Source organism: Rhinichthys klamathensis, unplaced genomic scaffold, assembly GCF_029890125.1.
Source record: "Rhinichthys klamathensis goyatoka isolate OS25496 unplaced genomic scaffold, OSU_Roscu_1.1 h1tg000076l_1, whole genome shotgun sequence".
NCBI lineage: Eukaryota > Metazoa > Chordata > Actinopteri > Cypriniformes > Leuciscidae > Rhinichthys > Rhinichthys klamathensis.
The window spans coordinates 4,258,303-4,282,654 of NW_026606618.1; the positions used below are offsets into that span (position 1 = coordinate 4,258,303).

Here is a 24,352-nt window from a genome sequence, read left to right on the forward strand (position 1 = left end):
AGCGCATTCACATTATAAAACAGGGATTAAACCACATGGATTACTTCTACGTTATAAATGCTCTGAAGCTTGAAAGTTTAGGATGAACAGAGTAGCAATGTGTTTCCTAAGTTTTGTTGAGGTTAGTGCTTTGGGGTGTTTGATGTCATCACATTCATTCACAAACTGCCTAATGCAATCGGAACCCCTCAAATAATGGACAGAGAGAGGCAATGCAAACAATGGAGGGAACAGAAATCTCTCAGGTTTCATTCAAAACATATTTTATGTTCCAAAGATGAACTAATTTCTTATGTGTTTGAAATGACAAAAAAAGAGTAAATGACAACTAACCCTTTAAGAGGATAATACAATGAAAACAACTAAATGTAAACTGTTGAAAACACTTAAAATGTATATCCCGATATAAATGCTAGTGGGAAGGCATCCAATACGTTGAGCTACCTGTATTTCACTGTACTTTCCTTCTTATGGCAGAAATACGATTTTTGATGAAGTATTTGACCGCCTTCCAGTCTCGATTTCCTAACGCTTGAGCTTCTGCATCAACGCAGCGCTGACAGTCCTTTTTCCCTGGAACTTGGCTCCTCACAATGAATTTCCTTAGGTGTCTTTCTACTGCCGCACATTCATCTGTTGTCCAGCTTCTTTTGACAGCAGTTTCTTTACCTAAGTAAACATAAAAAGAACATGTTATTAAGTTTAGGTTAATGTCTTAAGTTCAGGATTTTTAAACCTTAATCTGAACTGAAAGACTATTGTATTGATCACACAGGTCATTCATTGCCATATTGACTTGGTTCAGAGGCTAAAAGTACTCTTAGTTTGTTTCTGAATAAAACATTTGACTAATAATAATAAATCAGTGCAATCCAGTAAAAGGTGTGGTAGCACTTTATTTTGATGGTCCCCTTTAGACATTCTGTTAACGGAGTAACATTGCACCTACATGTCAACTAACTCTCATTACAGCATTAGTAGACCGTCTACTTAAAAGTATTTTATACAATTTTGGCAAATATACTTTGTTGTACGGACATTTTTATTTTAAAAACAAGGCAAAGATACTCGATTTTTACAGTCTCTATCTCATATTTTATGTATTGTCCTGTTAAACACAGCAGTCTCACATCAATGGGAATATGCATATGGAAATGATATGCAGATGAATATATTAAAACTTGTGTAAACGCAAAATCTTCCCTTTGTGCATCCCACACTTTTGATTAAATCCAAGCAAATCGTTATAGAGTTCAATTTTTCTTTTGATCATATAATGAAAATGTTTAACCCCAAAATTCTGTCATCATTTACTCACCATAATGTTGTTCCAACCCTGTATGAGTTTCTTTCTTCTGCTGAACATTTTAAAGAATGTGGGTAACCAGAGAGTTGACGGCACCAATGACGTTCATAGTAGGAAAAAAAATACTATAGAAGTCATTGGTGACATCAACTGTCTGGTTACCCAGATTCTTTAAAATGTCTTCTGTGTTTGTTTGTTTGTTTGTATACTTTATTGTCCTTTTCCAGGAAATTTGTCTTGGACTCAAGGCTGCATTAATACATAACATACATACAACAAATACACACACAAACTATAGACCTACATTACTACATCTTGCTATTTAACATATTAATTGATAAAGGAATAAAGGATTTTTTATAACGGTTACTCTTACACAATGGGACTCTATACCGTCTCCCTGATGGCAGCAACTCATACATTGGAAATAAAACATGGCTGGTATCACCTACTATTGTCTGTGCATTCTTTAAAACCAACGATTCATAAATTGATTGTAGTGATGAGTACTCTCTTATACCCATAACTTTCATTGCAATTCTCACAAGACGTGCAAGCTGTGATTTTAATTGAACCGAAAGATTGCCATACCAAGTTTGCATGCCATAATTTAAAAGGCTACCTAAAACGGCATAATAAAATAATTGCATAATTCTCTGATTTACACCAAACAGCCGAAGTTTTCTTAAAAAATACAAGCGTTGTTGGAATTTTGAGGCAATGTAATCAATGTGGGCTTTCCAAGTAAATGAACAATCAATAACCACACCTAGATACTTATAGGTATCCACCTGCTCAATAAAATTATCATAGATGATGACTGGGCTGTAATCACCTAGTTTTTTTGGATCTATTATAATTTCTTTAGTTTTTGATGCATTTATGATGAGATGATTTACATTACACCACCGCACAAAATTCTCAATTTCAGACTGATACACTGATATATCATGATCTTTCGCCAAAAGACTCAATATTACTGTGTCATCAGAATATTTGATTATATAATTATTTTTATTTATACTAAGACAGTCATTTGTATATAAAGTAAACAGAAAAGGAGAACATACGCAACCTTGAGGCGCACCAATACTAATAGGTATGAGATCAGAGAGTGTATTATTTACTTTTACAATTTGAGTACGTTTGGTTAAGAAAGAGAAGAGCCACTTAATAATAAAAGGGTTAACATCACTCTTTCCAAGCTTACTCAGAAGTAACTGCGGCTGAAGCGTATTAAAAGCGGAGCTAAAATCTACAAAGAGCAATCGTGCATAGGCATTGGAGGTTTCTAGATGTTGAAGAGTCAAATGAGTGATAGTATTAACAGCATCGATAGTCCCTCTTCCCACTGTATAGGCAAATTGAAATGGATCTAATAATGAATTTACACTACATCTCAGTTTTGATATCACAAACTTCTCCAAACATTTCATAATTACAGAAGTTATAGCAATTGGTCTAAAATCATTATTATCAACAGCACCTGTTTTTTTAGGAACTGGCGTAATGATAGTCTTTTTCCATAACGACGGAACCGTATGATTGTCTAGCGATTGCTGGAAAATTGGACACCAAGCTGGGGTTAGTTCTTCTGCACATTCCCGCAAGAGATAAGCTGAGATACCGTCTGGCCCAGTTGATTTCTTAGTGCAAGTTTTACGAAACAGAGCAGTAACTTCTTGAGGATCCACAATTATTCTTAAACCCATTGCACAATCAACATTTAGCAAAAACTCTTCACATTCCTTAACAGGATCATTATTATCAAACCTTGCAAAAAAGTAATTCAACTCATTTGCTTTCTTAAAATCATCAGTAGTAATGAAACGTTGTTTTTTGGAATCCATGTTCGAAATAGTTCTTAGTGAGTTCCACAGTTTTTTATTGTTCATAGATGAGAAGTTTTGTTCAATGTAGTCCTTTTTACGCTTCCTAGCTTCCCATAATAATTTATTCAGTTCCTTTTGGACGACTTTTATCTCCATCCGGTCCTTATTCCGAAAAGCTGCTTTTTTCCTATTGATACAAGCTTTCACTTCTTTAGTTATGTGAGGCTTATTATTAGGAAACACCATTATCTCCTTTTTTGGGATTATTGTATCCACACAGAAGCGAATATAGTCCGTAGTCGTCTCAGTAGCTGTATTCAAATCGATATCATGAAATACTGACCAGTCCGTACTTAAAAAACACCCTTTTAGTGTCTCTACATCTCCTTCATCCCACATAGTTACTGTCTTGACCAAAGGTTTGTTTCTTTTTAAAACAGTTCTATATGTCGGTATTAAATGAACTATGTTGTGGTCAGACGTGGATAAGGGAGGTTTAGTTTTTGCCTTATAGGCATCCTTGATGTTGCCATAACATTTATCCAGAACATTATTCTTCCTGGTCGCAGATTTAACATATTGGAAAAATCCTGGTAGATATGGCTCAAGTTTGCAATGATTAAAATCGCCTAAGACAACGACTGGAGCTCCAGGGGTTCGCTGTAGCTGTTTTTGAATACAGTCAGATATACTTAAGGCAGCTCTGGATGCGTTACCACTAGGAGGAATATACACTACACACAGTATTACATTGCCAAATTCCCTCGGGAGATAAAAAGGTCTTAGACTGAGACAGAGGTATTCGGCGTCAGTAGTGCAGCCGGTTTCCTTCACAGTATATTGTGTGCACCATTCATTACTCACGTACACACAAACTCCTCCACCTCTGACTTTTCCCGAGGACTCCCCTCTATCCGCTCGAATTAAAGAGAAGCCTTCAATCTCCACAAGCGAGCTGGGGATGTCCTTATGAAGCCAAGTTTCTGTGAACGCCATTACACTTGAGTCCCGGTATTCGAAGCACGATCTGGCGTTGATACGGAGTTCCTCCATCTTGGTTCTGAGTGATCGTACATTCCCGAGAATAATGGAAGGGAGAGGCGGCCTGTTTGACCTCCGTCTAAGACGCTGTAAAACTCCACCTCGTCTGCCCCTTTTGCGAGATCTCCAGCGTTGATCTGGATTCCGTTTCAGCTCCTCCGGTATGTCCACCAACGTATTTAAATCCACTAATCGAGGTGAGAGCAAAAACAGAGCTTCTCTTGTATATGATATAAGAGTTCGAGTCTCTCCACACATAGTGGTTGTTAAAAGCCATAGTGATAAGAGCTCCCACGTAATAAATATCCAGACTAGAATGTGTGCGATTGTTGCCATTGAGTAACTCGTTAGCGCGCTCTAACTGATAAGATAATAAATAACTAAAATAGATAAAAGAAAGCAATCAAACAAAACATTAAAACATAGACACATGTAGCCAGAGCCCGGGTCGCAGCCGTGCAGCGCCACCGGAAGTTTTCTATTGTGTTCAGCAGAAGAAACAAACTCATTCAGGTTTGAGGTTGTAAATCAACTATAATCAGAATATTAGACTGTGTAAACAAAACCTATTGTGACAGCTATCAATGTGCAGTGATCAAAAGTAAAGATTTGATAAAATAATATAATTCAGAATAAAGCTTTCTGTCTTCAAGACGAACGGGACAAATCAATCCACTTAACATTTCTAAGCTCACCTCTCTTTTTTGCCGACTTTCTCTGGTATTGGGAATGCAGCGTGGAAGTAGGTTCTTGTGTGGATGTAGGTTCTTGTGTGGATGTAGGTTCTTGTGTGGATGTAGGTTCTTGTGTGGATGTAGGTTCTTGTGTGGATGCCACACTGTCCTCAACTTCAGGCTCCTGTACGTCTGGAATAAAGTCATCTGAGTGCAAAAAAAAGTTTGAGGAAAAATACAAATCAAAATATAAACTAAGGATCAATTATGCATAAAATTTGTGTCATGGTGACATAAAAAGCAATGATCAACAGTACAAGTTTATAAATATTCAGTATATGGCACGAGTCTTGCAGATATGTATTGTGAAAAGCGCTATACATAAACAAATCGAGTTGAACAACAAATTACACATGGTTTCCATAATTCTACAATACAGTGGTAGAGAGAGCCGGTTTAAATTAGACTTGCATTCACACTGGGAGCACAATTTAAATGTATGCCCTTGGCAGATACTTTCTCCCCAAAGCAACTTACAGAACACATTACAGTGGCAATAGCCCTGGAGCAATGGGATGAATCATCTTGCTAAAGGACACAATTCTTGTGGAGATCAACTACCTTTGGATAACTATACCTGTGGTGTAGCTTACTGTGCCACACAATCAACTGGAAACAATGTCAAACATTACCCACATGCAACAGGCAGCATGTCAAAAACATGTCAACTATTAATTTAAACTGAAAGGTTATATTAATGCAACATCCAAATATGTGCAATCCTGTAATGATTGTGCAATAACATCTACATTTAATTGTCTAATTTAAATGAGAGATCTTTCATAACCAATTTTTTTTAAATCATACAAACATACCTTCCTCTTGTGAACACCCATCCATGTCAACAGTCTCTAAAACAGCAAGTAATACAATATGAATGAGCTGTAAACCTGAAACTGCAATCAATCTGTCAAGAGTATACAAAATGGCTACATAAATAGCTGAATAGACAAAAATTATCAAGTTAGTCACATTATAACAATAAAACCTGCCCTCTTCTTCAGTATGTTGAGGTCAAATACTTCAACTCTGTTATAATCAATTCTATTCTTTTACTTATCAAATACTATCTGCTATTCTAAAAGAGAACGATTTATAGATGGACAATGCTGTGCTTTTTAACTTTCCTTAAAGGGATACTTCACCGTTTTTTCATATTAAACTATGTTATTCCCTTAACCAAGACACTTGCTTGACCCCAAAGGAGTTTAATAAATCTGTAAACGCAGCCCCTAACACATCATTTGAATTATCTACGTGTATGTTAAAATCTCCAACAATTAATGCTTTATCGACGTTGACCAATAGATCTGAGAGAAAATCTGCAAACTCTTTTAGGAAATCAGCGCAAGGCCCTGGCTAGAGATAATAGGGATTTTTTTCTTATATCTGAGAGCGTAACATTTAATACAAGTACTTCAAACGAATTAAACTTGTCACGTTCAGACGCGACGTAGGTGTGCTAGTGATAAGTGCTAGTGACAGTTACACAAGTAGTATAACTACTCGTGTAACTTTTTAAATAGGGAAAACATTGATGTGTTTGGTCACTTCTAAATTCATTGCTGTTAGATACCATTGAATATACTGGGCTAAGCTAAGTGCTATCAAAGTGTCATGGCGCGCCAGAGCGATTAAGTGCACGCACTGAGATGAAAGAGGTATGTATCAACTCGTCTTAGTTAAGGGAATAACAGTTTAATATGAAAAAACGGTGGAGTATCCCTTTAATAATAAAAAAAGACTTAATACCAGTCACATCAAGCTGAATTTCATCCAGATTCTTCCCCTTGTATTCTCCTAGCCGTCCCTGTTCCAGCGCTAGAAGAACTTTGCTTATTTTAGCAAGCTGGAGGGTGCCCTCTGGAAGGCGGTAGTGCTTTCTGTGGACCTCAATGTTATGCCCAAGGAAATCTGCCAATTGGTCAAGTTCTGTAGTCTTGAGATTCAGAACAGTCGACAGAGTAGCAATGTGTTTCCTAAGTTTTGTTGAGGTTAGTGCTTTGGGGTGTTTGATGTCATCACATTCGTTCACAAACTGCCTAATGCAATCGGAACCCCTCAAATAATGGACAGAGAGAGGCAATGCAAACAAGTATCCGTTTTCACTCAGTACTCCACATTCTTCTCGCTTTTCAGTCAGAGTATCGAGCGATTCTCTCATGACCGGGGTCAGGAGAACAGGGACTTTCCTTCCTCTCTTTCCTACTATGGCAATCCGAACAAAATGTTTGCAAAGCTTCTGCTCAAGTGCTGTAAGGGCTAGGTTAACATCTTCGTGTGTCTCTGATGTATCCTTTGACAGGAACGCCGACAAGGACATTCGGGATACTTCTCCTGCTCTTCGTCGGTTGAAGAGGATAACTTGCGCCAGGGTCACTTTAGCAAGGTCCTTCCAGTTCAAGGGAGAAGGCTCTTCTTGCAGGGCATTCAATTGCTTCTGCTGTTTCTCAGACAAATAGAAATGAAGTCTGTGGACATCTTGTGTGAATGGTAGAATCTGAGGAGAATTCCACTTTGTCTGGTTAAGCTGAGTTAGCGCTTGGCTTGCAATGTCAAATTTCCAACTTTCTTGGTATAGCAGTGCAAATTCCTCAGCATCTTTGGTAGTCTGTGTATCTTTCATCTTCAATCCTTCAGATTTGATAAACATGGCTAAAGCATGCAAGCCATGTCCAACTTTGCGAGCAAGAGACGGACGTTTATATTTGCCAGTTTCACCATTGAATCCAGCAAGGCATCTTGCAGCCGAGACAACATGGGTGTACTTTTCAGGCTTTATGAGTTCTTTGATTGTCTTCACATGTGTCAACTTTTTTGCTTCCAGTAACAGTCTGCCAAGCTCTCTCAGTTTTTGTCGAATATATTGGTGCTGGCTTATTACATACTCATTCTTTCTGAACTGTCTGTAACCATACTCAAGAATGCAGCGGTCTTCCTTAATAGCAACTGCAACCTCATCCTGATTCATACCACTTAAGAACTTCCAGTACGCGTCGCTAAATCCAATTGGAGCAGGTTCAGCAAATGCACACAAAGCTTGAACTCTTGTTTTACCTCGTTTAGATGTCTTACCCTGAGGCTTGAAATTACAGACCTGAAAATGACGCCACATCACTCTTTTTCGGAACATTCCATAGCAATAAACACAGTGCATGAATTCTTGTCCATCTGTCATTTTCTTTGGCTGCTTCCATGGGATGAGTTTGCCTTTGCGACTCTCCAAAACTTGAGTGTTGTGTTCAAAGTTACCCTTGTTTCGGATAAAATCCAACTGTCGTCGCCTTTCTTTTGAATTCTTTGGCAAGCTTAATGCCTTTGCGACCTCAACCACATCGCTGTGTCTACGCGACAAGTGTCTTGACATTTTCTGAACTACCTGTCCACAATACAAGCAGTGATGTTTTTTATTATATCTTCTGGAACCATCCTCCTTCTTTAAAACTGGATTAACAAAGATCGATGGCTCTTCTTCAGGTGTCATTGAAACACTCGTCTCCTTGTGTTTTCCTTCTAGGCTATCAGGAAATCTTTGTACCGAGTCATGACTTGTTTCAAATCTTCTGCTCTGACTGGACTTAAATCGACTCTGACTTGAAGACTCACTTTTGTTCTGACTGGACTTAAATCGGCTCTGACTTGAAGACTTGTTTCTGCACTGACTAATGGATGACATTTTGACATTCTTCCTTTTATTTTCCAGGGATAACTCCAAGCTGCAGTCACTGTCATTGCTTTCCTCCCTGGGATTTGGAATATACTCATCTTCACTATCGCAACATGAGTCATCGGATTCTACAAGACTCCTTTGAATCTTTCAAAAAAAAAAAAGTTAAAAAGGATTAGTCCCCCCAAAAAAGACAAAAAAAAAATTAGCTCACCTTCATCCCAGATATGCATGACTATTGTTCAGTGACCTTTCATAACATGACTGAAATAAATACACAACTCGTTTTGACCAGCAGTTATGGACTACTGTAAGAAACGTCTTTAACATGGATTTATAAAACAGAGCGCTTTCTTTCAATTGTATCGACATGGATTATCATTAATCAAGTCTTGAAAATGTTGGTTACCATCGGCTTCCATTCCATGTCTCAATATCTAAAAGTTTATTTTCTTAAACTACTCATGTGAGCAATAAAGGTCATGCACATCTGGAATGGGATAGAGTAATTTGAGAATTCTTACATTTTAATCCTTTAGTATGATAAACTGACCATTGCATATTGGGATGACATACATTCTATAGGGGCGTTAAGTAAAATGTAGATTAAGTTTAATCCAAGTAAATGAAATTAGAAACGTACTGTTGATAACGATTAGACCAAGAGCCTAAAAACAAGAGAATATAGAGAAAAGCATAAAAGGGCACACCCCTATCAATATTATTTGGAGAAACAATTGACTGGCATCAGGTAGGGATGCTCCGATACCACTTTTTTCAGAACCGATCCGATACCAAAAATTCAAAGTATCGATCGATACCGATGCCGATCCGATACCAACACAGTTTTTTTTAAATCAAGTAGAATTTATGTAACTCTTTGTGTGTTGAACTCTGATAAGCACTCTTTTGTGTGTTAAACACAATCTACTTAATACAGACAACTTCATTATAAAGAAAAACTAATTCAAAAAATATATGATCATAATCTATGACAAAAATGCTATTATAAACTAGATTAGTGGATAATTCAGCAATAAAATTTAGTCTAGAAAAATCACGAGTCGACAATAATTGTATAAAATCTGAACATTTAGTGAAAAAAACAAATAAGAGACAATAAATGTAACACTAAATCTGGTAAAACGTTACACATTGCTCTTTGTATTGTTGTAAAATACATTCATGAAAAACAAGATAAAAATCAAAAAGATAAATTATTTTATAGCTATAGGCTACTATAAAATTGAGACATGTTTTAAATGTATAGCACTGCTGTTTAATGAGGCAGCAACATATGATAGATAGAACAAGAAAGGCTATTAATAATCTTTCATTGCGTCACTGTATTATGATTATGAAAGGCTGCAATACAGTGCGGCACAAAGCGCTTATGCGCATCCCGAGCGCAGAATGATGCGCTTGAAGCAACACGGAATCGCGCGTCGAGTCCGCATTGAAAAGTTCAAAGCACAAACGAAAGACATATCGCATAGTGTATTATACAGTATCTATCTATGCAATAGTTTATTAAACCTTTTCTTTTAACAGTTTTAAATTTTAGTTACTGTGCGTGTGAAGAACAATTATAGTGCAGCTGACTCCAGTGTTGTGATCTAACAGACACCCGGCCGGTAGAAAGTAACAGGATTAAGTTACAGCAATAAAGTCTAGCAAGATAAAGTTGTTTTATGCGAAACCATAGAGCTTTATCTACAGATCAAGTATAATAAGAGTAACATTGAATCATCTTGGAGAGGGTTTCATCATGTTGACTGACTCGTAACCGAAGGCGACGCGCTGTTTGAATGCTGAATGGAGAATGAATGACAGCCGCAGCGGAGGGAAAAGTTTACGTGATTTTGAATTTAATGACTTAAATGTTCATTTCTATCTCACATTATACTATAATGGCTTAAGAACACTTGTAATATAGTACACGAAAACTTTATGGTGCTTTATAATGTTTTTGTGCCTTTTGTGGGGCTTAACAATAACACAGAATAGTAGGCTATACGCACAATATCGGATTTGGATCGGCCTCGTCTGACCGATACCCCATCCGGCAAAAATGGCAGTATCGGACCCGATACCCGATACGAATATCGGATCGGAGCATCCCTAGCATCAGGTAAATGAGTGAAATAACTAAAGTTACTAGTACTATAGTTTGACTATAAACTATTTAAGGCTCAAGTTTCTGGAGATGTGCATTTGACTCCTCTCTAGTCGCATCACAGGCTATAAAAATATTTTAAAAAAATGTATTTTATTAATGTTTACCTTTATCGTTACACAAAGCTGTTAGATCGAGTTCCAATATGAACAAAGTTTTCCCTTATTACGTGAGGAGAGTAAAGGCCCCGATATACTCACGGCGAAGTTCTTGTATTTCGCTTGGGGGTAAAATTGTTTTGAAGTACATGATCAGCGGTATGTCGTTAAACATCTGACGCCGCCCACACTGCGTTAGTTAGCACTAACCATTAAGTGATATAATGTATGAAAAAATTAGGCTTACAGGGCGGTGACAGTTTCTCCTCGGCCTTTGTGAAGCCATTTCAGACATAGAAGTGGAAGGCTCATCCATGCTGTCATCACTTGACTCATTAAGAGGAACAGAAAAATCTGGTACTCTATCCATCTGCAAAAAGGGAATTATGTCATGTATGATTATGCATTTTTGTTCACATTCTATGGAAATCTAATACAGGGGAAATATTTTGGTAGAAATGTGCCCAGAGTGTCAGAGACATACCAAAATATTTTTTGGAACAACTTCATTGTCTGACTGCAGACTAGAATCCTCATCAGTTTCATCTATTATACTCTCATTTGAGTCAATCAGAGGATCAGAAAAATCAGCTACTCCAACCACCTGCAAAAAAGGAGTTTCAATTTCAAGATGTAATACATTTTGGCTTACATTCTATTAAAATTAGTCACGGGGAAGTACGTTTGAACCATTTATAGAAACAGCAGCATTTTAAAGTACAGTATCTGAAGCATACCTGAATGTTTCCATTCCTCGTCTTCTTTCGAACAACATCACAGTGTGGAGTTGGAGGGTTGTCTTTAATATACTCATCCGTCTCATCACTTTCGGGATAGTTCACTAGGGAAAACCCTTTGATGGTAAATACCTAAATATAATTAAACAAAATAAATACACATTAAGAGTTAATATTAGCACAAACATGTGGACACGCTACTAATAATAGAAAACATATCTAGTAGGGGTGGAACGGTACACAGAAGTCACGGTTCGGTTCATACCTCGGTTCAGACATCACGGTTCGGTACGATTTCGGTACAATGGAGGGAAAAAGCAAAACAAAAATGCAGAAGGCATTGTATTTTTTAAATAAGTTTTATTAATAAAGGCATAGAACCAGTTTATTTGTAGTGCACTGACAATAGTTTTATATAATTAGTTTATTAATTAAATTAATAAAAAGACAAAAAGACCTTGCGATATGTTTGGTAATTGTACTATTCATTTAAAATTATTTTGCTATATTTCAGATCAATATATTTGTTTTCCTTAATTTTAATTAACATTATTAATTGGCAATGTAACATTATTCTCATCTGAATTATAAATAATTGATTTCTGTATAAAATAATACTACCATTAAAAACACATTCGATTTTCTTTTTTAATCAATGTAGAATGTGTAAGATTAGTGCTCCGAGGAGAAGAAATGGAAACCAATGCAATATGATGAATGTCCAAAAGACAGACTGTTTTGAAATGGAGTTGGATAAATATGTTTTGCTTTTAAAACAGTGTGTATGTGATTTTGGTTGGGTGACAGTTGTAGGTTATAGTTAGGTTGTAGGCCTCTCTCTCTCTCGCACACACACACACTCCAGCATTGCAATCTTGACATCGCAGCCTGTTCATTATGCGGTCACGGTCACACCAAACGCGAATAGAGCTTCAAATTCGCGTCTAGTTCGACGCTAGTCCAAAGCGAATAGGACGCGCGTAGCCAACGTTTGAAGTGAACGCGCATTCAGAGCTAAGCCGATGGTACAGATTATATGTCCCTAAAGAACCCGCGTATCTAACAGTAGTTCCACATTACATTAATTAATTTGCACGCGAGTTTTATTTATTTTTATACCGTGTATTCTCCGTGTAAATTCGTGCACCGAACCGTGACGCCCGTACCGTTTCGGTTCGATACGAATACATGAACCGTTCCACCCCTAATATCTAGGTATGGTACATCTAGGTGTATCTAGGTTGACATTGGAGCGAGCATTTGAGGGGAGCCCCCCATAAAGCCAAGACTAGAAATGTGTGTGTGTGAGGGCCCCATAAAGCCAAGACTAGAAATGTGTGTGTGTGTGGGCCCCATAAGGCCTAGACTAGAAATGTGTGTGTTTGAGCTTAACTGAATTCATTCGTTTGAGGGGAGGGCCCCATAAAGCCTAGACTAGAAATGTGTGTGTGGGCCCCATAAAGCCTAGGCTAGAAATGTGTGTGTGGGCCCCATAAAGCCTAGACTAGAAATGTGTGTGTGTGAGCACTTGACATGCGCAACGAGGGCGAGACTAGAATAGATTGTGATGACAGAGTCGACGTTACTCCTTTACCTGTGTGACGACAGCATCTTTGTTGGAGTCATCATGGGAAGAGTGATCTGTTAGGGATGTTTTGGTCTCTAGAACAGAAGTCTGCTGCTTTGGCTCCTGGAAATCAGACAAAAAAACATACACTCATCTTTTCTAGAGGTAACAGCAACAAATAAGATGTTGCAATGCATTACATCCAAAATACTCATTCTGAACATGCAGCAGCTTGAGAAGTGTTGAATTACACCTGCAATTACACTACTTTAAATATTGACAGGTGTTGTACCAATGATGTAAAATCCCTAAGAGTGAGATCCATACGTGAGGGCCCCATAAAGCCTAGACTAGAAATGTGTGTGTGTGTGGGCCCCATAAGGCCTAGGCTAGAAATGTGTGTGTGTTTGAGCTTAACTGTGAATTCATTCGTTTGAGGGGAGGGCCCCATAAAGCCAAGACTAGAAATGTGTGTGTGGGCCCCATAAGGCCTAGACTAGAAATGTGTGTGTGTGAGCGCTTGACATGCGCAACGAGGGCGAGACTAGAATAGATTGTGATGACAGAGTCGACGTTACTCCTTTACCTGTGTGACGACAGCATCTTTGTTGGAGTCATCATGGGAAGAGTGATCTGTTAGGGATGTTTTGGTCTCTAGAACAGAAGTCTGCTGCTTTGGCTCCTGGAAATCAGACAAAAAACAACAGAAACCAAAGTTAACAAAAGTTAGCTCATGTGAAAACAGTTTCTCATCTAGCACAGCTGAAATATAAGAGCATACACTCATCTTTTCTAGAGGTAACAGCAACAAATAAGATGTTGCAATGCATTACATCCAAAATACTCATTCTGAACATGCAGCAGCTTGAGAAGTGTTGAATTACACCTGCAATTACACTACTTTAAATATTGACAGGTGTTGTACCAATGATGTAAAATCCCTAAGAGTGAGATCCATACGTGAGGGCCCCATAAAGCCTAGACTAGAAATGTGTGTGTGTGTGTGGGCCCCATAAGGCCTAGGCTAGAAATGTGTGTGTGTTTGAGCTTAACTGTGAATTCATTCGTTTGAGGGGAGGGCCCCATAAAGCCTAGACTAGAAATGTGTGTGTGGGCCCCATAAGGCCTAGACTAGAAATGTGTGTGTGTGAGCGCTTGACATGCAGCATGAGGGCAAGTCTAGAATAGATTGTGATGACAGAGTCGACGTTACTCCTTTACCTGTGTGACGACAGCATCTTTGTTGGAGTCATCATGGGAAGAGTGATCTGTTAGGGATGTTTTGGTCTCTAGAACAGAAGTCTGCTGCTTTGGCTCCTGGAAATCAGACAAAAAAACAACAGAAACCAAAGTTAACAAAAGTTAGCTCATGTGAAAACAGTTTCTCATCTAGCACAGCTGAAATATAAGAGCATACACTCATCTTTTCTAGAGGTAACAGCAACAAATAAGATGTTGCAATGCATTACATCCAAAATACTCATTCTGAACATGCAGCAGCTTGAGAAGTGTTGAATTACACCTGCAATTACACTACTTTAAATATTGACAGGTGTTGTACCAATGATGTAAAATCCCTAAGAGTGAGATCCATACGTGAGGGCCCCATAAAGCCTAGACTAGAAATGTGTGTGTGTGTGGGCCCCATAAGGCCTAGGCTAGAAATGTGTGTGTGTTTGAGCTTAACTGTGAATTCATTCGTTTGAGGGGAGGGCCCCATAAAGCCAAGACTAGAAATGTGTGTGTGGGCCCCATAAGGCCTAGACTAGAAATGTGTGTGTGTGAGCGCTTGACATGCAGCATGAGGGCAAGTCTAGAATAGATTGTGATGACAGAGTCGACGTTACTCCTTTACCTGTGTGACGACAGCATCTTTGTTGGAGTCATCATGGGAAGAGTGATCTGTTAGGGATGTTTTGGTCTCTAGAACAGAAGTCTGCTGCTTTGGCTCCTGGAAATCAGACAAAAAAACAACAGAAACCAAAGTTAACAAAAGTTAGCTCATGTGAAAACAGTTTCTCATCTAGCACAGCTGAAATATAAGAGCATACACTCATCTTTTCTAGAGGTAACAGCAACAAATAAGATGTTGCAATGCATTACATCCAAAATACTCATTCTGAACATGCAGCAGCTTGAGAAGTGTTGAATTACACCTGCAATTACACTACTTTAAATATTGACAGGTGTTGTACCAATGATGTAAAATCCCTAAGAGTGAGATCCATACGTGAGGGCCCCATAAAGCCTAGACTAGAAATGTGTGTGTGTGTGGGCCCCATAAGGCCTAGGCTAGAAATGTGTGTGTGTTTGAGCTTAACTGTGAATTCATTCGTTTGAGGGGAGGGCCCCATAAAGCCAAGACTAGAAATGTGTGTGTGGGCCCCATAAGGCCTAGACTAGAAATGTGTGTGTGTGAGCGCTTGACATGCGCAACGAGGGCGAGACTAGAATAGATTGTGATGACAGAGTCGACGTTACTCCCTTTACCTGTGTGACGACAGCATCTTTGTTGGAGTCATCATGGGAAGAGTGATCTGTTAGGGATGTTTTGGTCTCTAGAACAGAAGTCTGCTGCTTTGGCTCCTGGAAATCAGACAAAAAACAACAGAAACCAAAGTTAACAAAAGTTAGCTCATGTGAAAACAGTTTCTCATCTAGCACAGCTGAAATATAAGAGCATACACTCATCTTTTCTAGAGGTAACAGCAAGTGTCACAGCAACAAATAAGATGTTGCAATGCATTACATCCAAAATACTCATTCTGAATATGCAGCAGCTTGAGAAGTGTTGAATTACACCTGCAATTACACTACTTTAAATATTGACAGGTGTTGTACCAATGATGTAAAATCCCTAAGAGTGAGATCCATACGTGAGGGCCCCATAAAGCCTAGACTAGAAATGTGTGTGTGTGTGGGCCCCATAAGGCCTAGGCTAGAAATGTGTGTGTGTTTGAGCTTAACTGTGAATTCATTCGTTTGAGGGGAGGGCCCCATAAAGCCTAGACTAGAAATGTGTGTGTGGGCCCCATAAGGCCTAGAGTAGAAATGTGTGTGTGTGAGCGCTTGACATGCAGCATGAGGGCAAGTCTAGAATAGATTGTGATGACAGAGTCGACGTTACTCCTTTACCTGTGTGACGACAGCATCTTTGTTGGAGTCATCATGGGAAGAGTGATCTGTTAGGGATGTTTTGGTCTCTAGAACAGAAGTCTGCTGCTTTGGCTCCTGGAAATCAGACAAAAAACAACAGAAACCAAAGTTAACAAAAGTTAGCTCATGTGAAAACAGTTTCTCATCTAGCACAGCTGAAATATAAGAGCATACACTCATCTTTTCTAGAGGTAACAGCAACAAATAAGATGTTGCAATGCATTACATCCAAAATACTCATTCTGAACATGCAGCAGCTTGAGAAGTGTTGAATTACACCTGCAATTACACTACTTTAAATATTGACAGGTGTTGTACCAATGATGTAAAATCCCTAAGAGTGAGATCCATACGTGAGGGCCCCATAAAGCCTAGACTAGAAATGTGTGTGTGTGTGTGGGCCCCATAAGGCCTAGGCTAGAAATGTGTGTGTGTTTGAGCTTAACTGTGAATTCATTCGTTTGAGGGGAGGGCCCCATAAAGCCTAGACTAGAAATGTGTGTGTGGGCCCCATAAGGCCTAGACTAGAAATGTGTGTGTGTGAGCGCTTGACATGCAGCATGAGGGCAAGTCTAGAATAGATTGTGATGACAGAGTCGACGTTACTCCTTTACCTGTGTGACGACAGCATCTTTGTTGGAGTCATCATGGGAAGAGTGATCTGTTAGGGATGTTTTGGTCTCTAGAACAGAAGTCTGCTGCTTTGGCCCCTGGAAATCATACAAAAAGTTCTAAGAAACAGATCATGCATATGAGATCACATAGCTATGCATAGATAATCAGGTTAATATACGATTTATAATGAAATACATATTGTAGAAAACAGATGTAGCTGTGCTATTCAGCACTTAAAAAAAAATAATTAAAATCAGTATAGCTAATATAACCAACTCACCTTTTTACGCCATGGCCATTGTGAATCACCATAGTTGTATTCGATTTCACTTCCTATTTCAATTTTCTTCACAGCAAATAGACACAAATGTGGCCTGTCGTTTACTACGATTTTTTTCATGGTGCAGTTTGGAGATTTGTGATTGTCATTAATCAATCTTCCAAGGGAGCGGTCTTCTTTGGATGCATCAATACTAAAATAAATAAGAAACCCACCCTTTAGTTGTTGAACTACAATACCAAATTTCACCACCCATAAAATGATTGACAGCAGGGGGACTTCAAGACTTATCATTGGAATTAACTGCTGCGGTTCACCAGCCATGTGCGATTAAAAGATTGGTCCTGCTGTTGTTCATTCATCAGCTACTCAATAATGTGTGTTACATGTCTTCATTAGAATTTTCAACATCTCTACAAAACATGCGTGTTTCCATGCTCACCACCAGTGACGCTTCTGCCACTCAAATTCAAACAGAAATGTGCTCTGTAACTCAGTGTAGTCTCTTGCCCGGCATTCTTCTGCTGAAATGAGTTCACCCCTGTACTCCAAAACAAAAGCTCCGGCTTCCACAGGCTGGGTAGTAAACACTCCTCTTCCTATGAGGACAAACAATTAAAAATACATTTAACTGGAAGAAAAATGTGTTGTCTTAACCCTTCACATACAGATGTGGTATAACTAGTGTTGTCAAAAATATCGATACTGAAATATCTGAACGGTACCAATACTAATTTCGAGTGTGTGCGCACAGAGGGCTACCCGTCATGGTTCATTGCAATTTAGCTTTTTAAATAGCATAGCATTTATTTACACAAATACATAATAAATTACATTTTGATGTTTGAAAGCATTTTTTTTACAGTCTATGTTTGAAAGTCTCTAGGTTTACACCGCCACGCGCATGCCCAGTGTTGGTGAATGGTCACGTGATCCACGTTTTCAGTCGTTTTAATGTGGCCCGAGATCAATTCTAATATGCAGCTAAAACGCTGGTTTGGACTGAGATCGTATTCGTTTTAATTCTCCCTTTCTAAACTAAAACGCAGTAGTGTGGATGGGGTCTGTGATTCAGGTTATTAACTAGAGACCGACCGATATGGATTTTTAGGGGCCGATACCGATAAAAAAAGACAGATACCGATATCGGCCGATATTATTTATGTGTATATTACAATACAGTAGCAATATTATGTATATGTGTATTATAGTACAGTACCAGTCAAAAGTTTGGACACTTTCCTATTGGTGTGTACAAACTTTTGATGGGTACTGTATATAGAATACACAGTATAAAAAATTTTTTTTTGCAATGACCACTCAAATGTAGGGTTGGGTATCGGTTGGGTTTTATCCGATACCAGTACCTACTCGGTATTTTTTAAACGGTTCCAGTGCTTAAACGGTTCTTGAAACGGTACTTAAGAAAACGAAACCGCACACACTTTATCAAAAAATAATACCCTTTTATTTACAGGGCCAAACTGGACACAATATTAACTTAAATCTTTAAACAATATAAATACAAGTAACATACGGTAATAATAAAACCAATATAAAATATTTTTTTTTACATTAGGCTACATTTTACACATTTACATAATATCAAATAAAACAATATTGTATCAAACAATGTAATAATACTGGAGATTAATAGAGATTACTTGCAGGCAGAGCTGCCAACTCTCACGCATTGACCGTGAGACTCACGATCTCACGCCACACATCCATTTTCTCACGCAGAGAAAAATCGCGGACAAAGAGGACACCGACAGACAAGACAGAGAAGGTTACTTTTGATATGGAACAAATCCACAACTGTCAGATTCTGTCAATATTTTTACGAGATTCACACAATAAATAACGTTTTGGCTCTTAGAAATGTGACAGATCGCTGTAGCGCGTCAGTTCAAACGGCACGTGATACAGCAGCCTACAAATCCACTGCTTCTTAGCTACGCAGCGTTAAGTGAACCTATGAAAGAGAACATCTCTGGTTACTGGTGTAACCTATGTTCTCTCAATAGGGAACGAGACGCTGCCAAGCTCCTCGCGCTGCCGACCAGCTTCCTTTTTCGGCAGAGAAATCTGAGGAGCAGATGGCGCGCGCGCCAACATAATATGAAGACGTAAGTGCGTCGAGGCGGCGCCCGCGCCATTAGCCAATGTATTGGCTTGATTCTATATGGGATTCAGACTATCGGCACACCCAGAGGGCGTTCTGACGCGTAACTTTACACGTGAAATGCAGCCAAACAAACCTTGCGAGCAAGAGCGCGGCAGCGCGCATGCGAGACAGAAGAGACTGTGCGTGTGTGTGTGTGCGCACGCGCGCATGTGCCTAATTAAGTCAGGCACCGAAATTGTCGTTCTTATTCGGTCCGGTTACTACCGTTTACGTCGGAACCGGTTCCCTATTGGCACCGAGTTTCGGTACCCAACCCTACTCAAATGAGGTGATCAAACACTTGTGTGACAAAGATATGTAATGGAGGCAGGGTGAATGATAGAATGAGAATGATACATTTGAGCTGTAACCAAACTAGTTTGCATTGCATGTTATATTATTCTAAATACTGTTGCATAATCTTCACTAACGACTTTGTATTTTAATTTAGTCACATTATATAAAACATAACTTGTACCAATAAATATCAAAAGTGTCACTGACAAAACCTTATTATCTTCTATTTTTAGTCTTAATTCCTCTAATCTCTACCAGTGGAGGAATAACTCAGATCTTTTTACTAAAGTAAAATTAATAATATCATAATGAAAACGTTTTTAATTTCATATGTACAGTACAGTGGTCTAATAAAACATTGGTACCTAGTCAACCGTTATCTGAGATTTGTTTTCATGATAATCGAATGTAAAGAGTTTTATCTCTAAAAACTGTTTAGCTTATAACGCTAGTAATCTCTAAAAACTGTTTAGCGTATAACGCTAGTAATGGGGGCATATAATAAGTAAAAAGAAATCGCTAGTTTATACCACTAACAAGGCTCAAAATAGCCCCACACGAACACAGGAACATAATGAGGGTCCCTACATGCAAAACGAAGCATTGAGAACTGTGTAAGTGTACAGACCGATAAAGATAAAGATAAAGACAGTCCACTTCGTGTATACAGACAGGAGCCATCTTTGGAAAACAGTCTCGACTAATCAAACCACGAACGCCATTCATACAGTTCAGAAGTTCACTGAACTTCATACAGTTCAGCTCACTTAGCACGTCGTTCGTGGTTTGATTAGTCGAGACTGTTTTCCAAAGATGGCTCCTGTCTGTATGGTCTGTATACACGAAGTGTATTATATGCCCCCATTACAAGCGTTATACGCTAAACAGTTTTTAGAGATAAAACTCTTTACATCCGATTATCATGAAGACAAATCTCAGAGAACGGTTGACTAGGTACCAATGTTTTATTAGACCAAAGGTTCATTTTGCACCGGAGTTCTCCTTTAATAAATAAGAAGTAAATATAGCGAACAATAGATAATCAACATGGAGGCGCCGGCGGGTGAACTGGAGCTCGTCTCATAAATGAACAGAAACTCAGCATATAGACCAGGGGCCGTATTCACAAAGAATTTTATCTTACCACTAGGAGTACTCCTAAATCGCACTAAAATATTTAAGCTAGGAGTTTTCTCTTAAAGGAAAAAACAATCACAGAATCACAGCACCTTTCAGACCTACTCTTAGTAAGGAAAATGACAACTCCTAAACTAAGAGTGAGTCTTCGTTGCTATGGATGACGTCAGTTCTCATGCACAAGCTTCCTCGCAGTGATCACGGTGATTGGTTGTTAGATGACAGGGCCATCATGCGGAGCATAACACAGACGCAACAAATCATGGAATTACGACATCTAAATATGTCTGTGTCCTACACCAAATTAATAATAGTAATGTCATCGAAATGCATATATAATGACATGTTTGTGCAGGCTCCAGTTAAGTGTGATTCTAAAAAGGCAGAGAGAGAGAGAAAAGTCGTGAATTAAATTAAATTAAGGTAGTCTAATACCCCAATGAAAACCGCCACTTGCCTAATAATGAAAAACAACACTTGCATTAACACTTGCTTGGTTAATTGACATCCTATTAGCCTAAATAGACTACTTAAAGCAAGGAAATGTTGCTCTTATTGAAGTAATGTAATAGTTGAATGACAGTGGATTATGAAGTCGCCAAAACGTAAAAAAGAAAGCCCAACTGGACGCAGGATCAGTTACTGCTGCTGGCCGAGTTGGTGCTTAAAAAAAAAAAAAAAAAAAACATAATCAAAGTGAAATTCGGCACTGGGATATCAAGCAAAACTAAGCGTGAGAATGGGAGAGGATTTGTTTGCAGATCAATGCAGCATTCCCGCTTGTGTCGCGGAGCCCGGACGACTGCGAGAGGCGGTGGTATGCGCTACAATCCTTTGTGAATAGGTCTTAGTGAGTTAGGAGTCCTCTCGACTTCTTTTAAGCTGTCCCAGACTTAGGTGCTACTTATAGGGCTAAAATGCTTCGTGAATTACTCTTAGTGAAAAAAATTAGGAGTCCTTAAGTTAGGAGTGACATTATTTTTAAGAGTTGCTCCTAAATTCGCCAGTTAGGAGCTACTTTTAGCCTTAAAATTCTTTGTGAATACGGCCCCTGAGAAATATATCTATATTGAAATGTCTACTTTTAAACAGAAAAATTCAAAAAGAAAGACAGACTGATCTCTGCTAAATGTAATCCGTATGAAATGTGCATTTCTCTCTGGCGTGTTCACTGAAGATCGCGAGTCAGCGTCGTAAGTTCATCTTTGCAGCGACACTGACTGAAAACACTTGTTTATTAATAAACAATTAAAATGTCTCCTTGCTATATTTGATGTATTCATAATCATTACTTTTGCCAGTTCTTTGTGACAGCTTTTAGGTTTTATTGGCAGCGCCACCCTGACATGAATAACCGCATCCCGCATTTAAAATATTAATTTATCGGCCATTATAAATACCGATACCAATAGTTAGGAAAATGCCTAATATCGGCCTGGCTCTATTATTAACACACAATGTGGACACTTTTACAAAACCAATGCTAATTTATAATTTTCCAACTACAAAGACATGGATTATCATGTAAGCGTATGCAAACGATCAGTACTAAGAAATGAATGTGTAATATGCTGTCCCATACCTTTGTTACTATCGATAAATCGTTCCATAAACCCAGGCTTGTCCCTCAATGACAGAATGTGTGTCCTGGCATCATCAACAGGCCGTATCCTTGTCTTTCTTTTCAACATTATGGCTCTGAAAATAGTTACACATACACAATAAAAATAAATAAAATTAGCATGGGGAAATTAGCTTTAAAAAAAAAATCTAACAATTTCAAGTAATGTAACGTTAATATTCAGTGGTTTAAGATCTAAATGTAGGCCTACCTTGCACAGGTCAGACAACAACACAGAAATGATAGTTAGATCTATTCCGCCATTTTGTAAATACTGTAAAATAGATCAATAAACAGATAGTCTGTCAGCTGCACGTGATCTGCAATCATGTCTGATAAATTAAAACATGAGCTAAAAAAAGTCTGTGAAATAGTTGGCAAACCAATACATTAATGGATTTTTGCAAAACTATAAAGACAACGGAGTCAAATTATCATGTAACGTTAATGCAATAAAATGCTTCTTACGCAGCCGCCATGATCAGCTATCGATCTATAAATAGCATCACCAGCTCATAACATTATCAGCTATCTATCTGAATAAAATCCTACATCATTAACTATCATTTAGGTGCGCTATGAAATTGAGTAAGAATTGAAACGAATATCATGTAAAAAGTCAAATAAATTCACCTACCGGTTTCTCACATGAAGAGTGTTTTCCGTGTGTTCAGAGTCGAAGCGCGTGGAACTTCCGGTTTAAAATGCCGTCTCCGTGAACTTTTAGCAGCTAATGTTAGCCATCTGTTTAAAACCTTACTTCATTAAGCATCATTCTGTTCACACGACTAGAAATACACATTAAACTATATCAGATGTATAGTTAAATACTATAGGATTACAGAATCCTGTTGCTTAGCCTACATGAAGTGTTTCTTCAGTTGAAACAGAGTCAAAACACGAGGAATTGAAGATTAAAACCCAGTAACAATGTGCGTGTAGCGTGGGCGCATCCAATAAAACTACACGGCTCCTCCCTCCCTCTCCGTGGGCCTTTCTCATTGGCTAAAGCCACACACACTTCCGGTAGTGTGTATCTGCTGCAATACCACGTTCCCAGCTACAGGGGCGATAGAGAGCATACACACATACACACTCATAACCAGTTTTTATCACCTTGTGGGGAAAGTGAAAAAAAAGCATGAGGCATATCAGCAGAGGCTTCTGAGGCAGTTTACATTGAAATCGGTGTGGGGCCCACCATTTCGGGCCCCACAAGGTTGTTGGACCCCATACCGTTGGTGTGCTCCTGGTCACTGGGCCCCATAAAGTAAGAAATACAAGTACACACACACACACACACACACACACACACACACACACACACACACACACACACACACACACACACACACACACACACACACACACACACACACACACACACACACACACAGACACACACACAAGTCAAATCACTTACATTTTATATGCAATATTGACTTTTTTCTGTTTCAGCAGTGAAACTAGTTAAACAAAGATCACAGCAGAACAATCGAGCATCTCACAGCAACGTGTTTTCTCATTACTGAATGATTCAGCATTTTGAACGAATCGGTTGACTCAAAGATTCAATGACCAATCCATAATCTGTCTCATTCATGAATGACTCAGCCGTTCGAACGAATCGTTCGAACAAATGAATCAATGACTCGCTCATTAAGACGGTCGCCTGGCGACACCTAATGACGGCTTAGTGATATGTTTAAAAGTATCATTCTTTCAAACGATTGTTAATTAACTCATATTTGAAACATAAGCTATATATATATATATACATACATATATACACACAAAAATAAAATAAAAACACATTTGAAGCGTGTTTGCTTACTAAATTGTGAGCAGAACGAAAGTTGCAGCAAATATCAGCAACAGGAGTCAAATTTCATTAATCACGAGAGTGAAGAGCTGACTGAAA

At 38.5% G+C, this 24,352-nt stretch overlaps 1 protein-coding gene across 1 annotated transcript; it reads right to left on the reverse strand.

Moving 5' to 3' along the window:
• Window positions 1-412: 412 nt before the first annotated feature.
• LOC130085397 (serine-aspartate repeat-containing protein F-like) lies at window positions 413-23,749 on the reverse strand. The gene is made up of 17 exons (XM_056251146.1): window positions 23,069-23,749; window positions 22,393-22,508; window positions 17,652-17,808; window positions 17,210-17,402; window positions 16,929-17,024; window positions 16,294-16,389; window positions 15,649-15,744; window positions 15,014-15,109; window positions 14,380-14,475; window positions 13,745-13,840; window positions 13,186-13,281; window positions 11,592-11,723; window positions 11,339-11,458; window positions 11,102-11,224; window positions 5,729-5,764; window positions 4,875-5,060; window positions 413-669 (listed from the first exon to the last, which is right to left on the reverse strand). Exons 2-17 carry the CDS (start codon window positions 22,499-22,501, stop codon window positions 616-618), a joined length of 1,782 nt encoding a protein of 593 aa, XP_056107121.1. The 5' UTR covers window positions 22,502-22,508; window positions 23,069-23,749; the 3' UTR covers window positions 413-615.
• Window positions 23,750-24,352: the final 603 nt, after the last annotated feature.